Source organism: Crocodylus porosus, unplaced genomic scaffold, assembly GCF_001723895.1.
Source record: "Crocodylus porosus isolate Cpor-Errol unplaced genomic scaffold, CroPor_comp1, whole genome shotgun sequence".
Taxonomy (NCBI): Eukaryota; Metazoa; Chordata; order Crocodylia; family Crocodylidae; genus Crocodylus; species Crocodylus porosus.
The window spans coordinates 41151952-41157496 of record NW_017728931.1 but is presented as its reverse complement, the minus strand read 5'-3'; the positions used below and the strand labels follow the sequence as shown (position 1 = coordinate 41157496).

Sequence of the window (5545 nt, the reverse complement as noted above, 5' to 3'; positions counted from 1 at the left end):
GTGCAGGCCCCTACCCTGGGTGTGTTTAAGAGGAGGTTAGATGAACATCTTGCTGGGGTCATTTGACCCCAGTATTCTTTCCTGCCATGGCAGGGGGTCAGACTAGATGATCTGCTCAGGTCCCTTCCGACCCTAGAAACTATGAAACTACTATAATTTTGAGCTGTACAATAATGGCTTAAAACCAGTTTCAGGTGCTAGTATGCAGACTATCCAGGGATTAAATCATTAAGAGCTCCAGGAGCTGCCCAAAATGACAATGTAACACAGCCCTGAGCTTGCCACTGTATTGCCAGAGTGAATTTAGGCCCTAATCTAAAAGTAGCCACTGACAAAGAGCCTCCTATAACTCAGGCCTTTGTGAATTCAGTGGCAGAACTAGCGCCTAAATCTGTAATTCCCAGGGTGTTGCCACTTACGTTTGTCTCTGTTGCTTTCCCCAGCAGCAAATGCTGCTGCTACTCCATACATGTTGATGGTGGTAACTAATAAAAAAAGGTAACCAGATTAGATGCAATTTGATATTTTTAGCTGGAGTAGTGGACAGGGATCTGCAGTTTCTGCATTTTTTCTGTCCCACTGCTAATGATTCCTTTCAGAAATTTGGAATAGTGAATGAGTCAGCTTGTGCAGCAATATATGTATCCTTGTATCTTTCCATAGAAGAACCTGGAGGGCCTGGTGGCTGCCCTTGTATCCAAATTAGAGTTCCCAATTGAAAAAAAATCTTTTCAGAAGAAATGCTACTGTCTAGCAACCTGCAGAGTTGTGCTAATTAAGCATGTTGTGCTGGAACAGCCCAAGGAAACTGAGCAGAGGCAACAACTGCACACGGGTAGGAAATGAGCCTAGTACCTGCTCAGGGTCAGTGCCCTAAAGTGCTCAGTGATACCCATCATGAATAGGTGGCATGGAAGCTGCAAGCCAGCAATTGGGGTGAACCAGAGCTGATGATCTGAATGCTGATACGGAGAGAGAAAATATTTCCAAAGAACAGAATCAGCATAAGACAGAAACAAAGAACGACAAATGCATCCAAAGGCAGCCAAGTTTAATGTAATTACCGTCCTTATTAAGCAGTTATCAATGCCATTAAATCTCATTAGGATTAAATTACTTCTCTAGGACTTTCTGATTAACTGGATTACACAATTACACCAGTCTCAATTAAAAGGAAGGTATTGTCATAAACCATTTGTCTTTTTTTCCTCCCTATTGAGCTGATCTGATTGTGCCATAAACCACTCAAAAGCCCCCAATCCTTAGTTTTTTAAAGTGGCTTTGATTGTTTTTCAAAATGGTCAGGTGGTGACCATCTGCTATGAATTCTATATCATCTGCATTTAATGCCATGTAGGCATTTTGCTTGTTTCACAAACTCCATACAGAGGTTTACTGAGTAAAATAATACATTACAGCATATGGAGGTTTCCACTGAAGGTAAAAAAGCGAAAAATGTAAAGCCTGAGCCTGCAAATGTTTAAACACGTTTAACTTCAAGCACGAGTAGTTTCATTGACTTCAGTGGGACTGAGTAAATGCTTAGAGATGAGCACATGCTTAAGCATTTGCTGTGTCAGGGAACAGTTTGAGCATATAACTGAACCTGAAGAAACAGGAACCTGAGCCTAGGTATTCTGAATAACAGAACTAGAAGTGAGAAAGATCATTTGAAGTCTTTTTCTCACAGTAAAAACAAGAAAAGCACAGACACAAGCCCGTTATTTCTTTTCCTGATCACATTCATGGTATCCCTTTCATAAGGTTTTCTGCTGTAAGGTCACTGACAACAGAGATCCCTCTGTTGGATAGGTAGTATTCAAAACTACTTAACAGTGAGGTTTGAAAGGTTGTGTGTGTTCAGGTCACTATAGTTCAAATCCTATGAGAATAAATTAATTTGAATAAACAAGTTTAAAAAAAAATCCAAGGCTAGGTATCCAGGTTATAGCCATATCAGTCTCGTGGCAAAAGCAATCAGGACTCATGGTAAAGATGATATTTTTTATTAGACCAACTAGATTTTTCCAAAAAATAAAAATAAAAAAAAATCTTTATTTGCAAGCTTTTGGGCAAATAATTCTTTTTGCAAAAATCTAGTTGATCTGATAAAAGATACCACTTCTACCAGAAGTCCATCCATGGCTAAGCACTCTTAACGGATTACTAACAACACAATCAACACCTAGCATCCCCTACCTGGCCATTTCACAGCCTGCTAGATACCACACCTCCCCCTTTTCATTGTTGTGGATGTGTTTTCTGGCATTCCCAGATCACCAGGTTTGGGCTGTTTCCAAGTAATCTGGGGAGCAGGGCTCCCAAACATCATCAGGAGCTTCACTGCCACTTTTTCTTTAAAATGAGGGGCCTCCAGCACCCTCAATGAGGTGTAAGGATGTTGCACATGGAGAGAAACAAGCCAATCCTAGGCCATTTAGGGTAATATAAGTCATATATGCAGTTTAGGCTCCTTCTTCAAGACCTATTGGAAGCCAGTGCAAATCCCAGTGCCTTGCTTGTCATCTGATCCCAGAGATGCTTCTATAGAGGGTGCATTGCAGTTATCTAAAATGGTCTAATCTTGGGATAACTAATGCATGGATTAGTGGTAAGGATTTAATCCAAAAAGGAATTTCACAACCCCCCAACCAGGTAAAAATGATAAAAGGCTGACTGGGACTGAAAACAAACAACTGACTTAATACAGTTCTGATTAGGCCAGTTTATATGGGATGTATGACACCCAGCAAAATAGACTAGGCACAGCCTAGAGTTAATTGCCAGTTAAGTCAAATTAGCCAGGATTATTCTGAGGTAAAGTGTTTAATTTGAATAATTCATGGGTCCTTAATGTCAGACAATGAGTTTGTCAGTTGGTAAGGTCTGGGGTTTGCTGGGATACAGAATACTCAACTGTGAATCAAAATTGTTCCCTATGTATTAGCCTGGGTTACTTCTCTTACCCTTGGACATCTCTTTAGTGTCTTATCTACAATACTAGTTTCAGTGCAGTTGTTAGGGACAGTACCAAAAACATAAATTGCTGTTTGTTTGTTTTTTATTATTTGTAGTCAGATCAGTTTACAAGGACTTTAGACATAGCTTTAGATTGCTGTGTCTTCACTTCTAGACATGCCCCCCTTGAGGTGTGTGTATCAGTATTGGAAACTACTGCACTTACTGTTTCTGACAGTGCTACACTTGTTCTGTGGCTAGGGGACTTCTTTGCCTGTCATTCTAGCAGCTTTCCCTGGACTAAGAAAAAGGGCTACTGTAGACTAGTTCCCAGTTTATTAAATTTCTATATCCACCTTTAAAAACTCACATTTCACAAAAATTCTAGGTTTCTCAGGACAGCTACGGAGAAAAAAGCCATTGTCCTGCTCCTTGGCAAGAGTTAACATGTTCTTCCTTTCTGTGGGAAGTCTGACACTATATTTTCACAGATTTAACAAGGTTTTTCATCTTGAACAGTGCAGGCATTTGCAAGTTGGAGCTGTGAATCTTTTTACTGACCTTGTAGAGACAAATATATAAACTCAGTCTCCCTCAGCTCCCTTCCTATGTTCCTAGGCTCTAACACATTCTAAATGAAGCTGCTGAATTTCTCTGCATGGGTTATAGCACTTGTCCAAAACAACGTATGTCTGAGAAGACAATGTTTGCCTGAATGAACGAAGTGGTTAGTCCTGTGGCCAAAGGCCTGGAATGTATATAGGTAAGGGTATGTAAAGGTTACAGAAAAAGCTGTGTTAACCAGCACTTCATTAACCAGCATGCTCTATTAACTGGCATGCCAGTTGATGCTGGTCAACGTGGCAACAGGGAAACTGGAAGTGGGACTTCCAGTTTTGTTGAATCCCACAGCCTGGGGGAAAGCAGCTTGTATATGGGAAAAAGAATGTAGAGGTGAAGAGATGATATGTAAGGAATGGTAGCTGTCTGTCATGTAGGGCTTTTTACAAAACCTGTGCCTTACCATACTCTCATCTAAGTTTCTGCCACTGACTCCAAAGGGAATAGGATAGTACCAGCAGTTGTAAACAGGTGATGTTGAGCTCCAATTTTCACCTATTAACAATGATGCAGGTGCACCTGGATGGTTATAAATGGTATAGGGAAAAGAGTGAGTGGTAGTTTTTCACTAAGAATGGGTCTTACTGTAAAGTATTTGGTAACTGTCTGAGCTCCTGCATTTACAGCTGTATGCAACACAGTAGGTTCTCTCCCTCTGAGAAATGTAGCGAGAATGTGCTGGGGTGGTCATTAGCTTGCTCCATAAGTAGTGCAGGTTATGGCTGGGATGTGTATAAACAGCCTCTTTTTGGTGGAAGGGAGAATAGCCTTTTAGCCTGATCTTTACACAGGTTGAATATCAAAGTAACTGATTTCAATTGAGTTATTTCTGATCTTAGAGCAGCAGAATAAGTGCCAGGGTATGGGTGGGGTTTTTTTGTTTGCCTGTTCTTCCCCTTCTTTTACAAATCGGGTTCAAATGGATTTATATTTCATAATTCCAAGCTACTTTTCCTTTAACTGGTTTAGAGCCAAGCGGTGACTTTTATAATCAATGCAAATTCTCACGCTTGTGGGATTAAAATGAGAGAACTGAAAGAATGACCCCAAAATGGGAGGAGAGGGCAATGACTTGCACTACTCTAAAGAGGCTGTATTTCTTGCAAATCAAATAGGCTAATATTCATCATATCCCTACTGTTTCTTTCTAGTTACAATGGGTGACTGGGACAACAGTGATGAAATTATTCAGAAATTGGATTTTTCCAGTTGTGGAGAAGAGAATGTGGTGGGAGAAGACAGCAGTATACAGGAGGAAGACTCCCAGAACTCAAGCCCCCAGAAGAATTGGGACTTTCAGAGCTGGAGTGTTACCAGTCCATTCCCAGTCACCCCCCATAGAAAATTAACTGACCTGTCTCTGACTGAGACAAAATTGTGGGGGAGTCCTGCAGTGAAATCTGCCCCATGTGAGACGCCCAATGCTAGTCTGCCTTGGGAGACTTCTGCAACTCCACTACATTATATCACCTGGAAAAAACTGCAGCTCTATGATACCCCTTGTACACCCAAGGTAAGGCAAAGTTTCTACTCTGCCTGCTAGATTTAAAAACAAGCAACGTTTCTAGCTCTTGCAAACAAAGAGTACCGTTTACAGCCAAAGAACAACCTATGAACTAGGAATGACTAATAGACTTCAGTCTTTTGCTTTCAAGTACTTTTTGAGTACTTGATTTTTTTTCTAAGAATGGTTCATTTACCTCTGGGGGAAGAGAGTTATATTTATTGAACACTCAGTGAGCAGCATCACTAGGCAGACAGCCTAGGTTAGGTTTTAAGCAGACCCTCCGTGGAAACGCACAAATGTGCACAAAGCCCTAGAAATCTTGCTTGTTTTTAAATCTAGCTGTTCTATTGTCAGTTGACCTCTTTTTTTTTATTCGACCACCGAGTTCTATTTTTTTTTTTTACACGACGCTCTTCCGATCTCGGTTAAGCAGACCCTCCGTGGAAACGCACAAATGTG

The 5545-nt window shown here is 40.8% G+C and overlaps 2 protein-coding genes across 7 annotated transcripts in view; one reads left to right on the top strand and one right to left on the bottom strand.

Annotated features, from left to right (window-relative positions):
- Positions 1 to 471, bottom strand: part of KIAA1147 (KIAA1147 ortholog) — a 24924-nt gene extending 24453 nt beyond the window's left edge. Inside the window, exon 1 of the mRNA XM_019543889.1 lies at positions 420 to 471. Coding sequence (XP_019399434.1) covers positions 420 to 471 — 52 coding nt within the window. The remainder of the gene's footprint in view (positions 1 to 419) is intronic.
- A 3656-nt stretch (positions 472 to 4127) lies between these two features.
- The window catches only part of WEE2 (WEE1 homolog 2), a 22989-nt gene continuing 21571 nt past the window's right edge, over positions 4128 to 5545 (top strand). For 3 of the 6 annotated variants that reach the window (XM_019544672.1, XM_019544673.1, XM_019544669.1), the window contains exons 1-2: positions 4128 to 4219; positions 4731 to 5092. In XM_019544672.1, coding sequence (XP_019400217.1) covers positions 4210 to 4219; positions 4731 to 5092 — 372 coding nt within the window. In that variant the 5' untranslated portion in view covers positions 4128 to 4209. The remainder of the gene's footprint in view (positions 4220 to 4730; positions 5093 to 5545) is intronic. The other 3 variants (XM_019544670.1, XM_019544671.1, XM_019544674.1) reach the window with 3 other exon arrangements.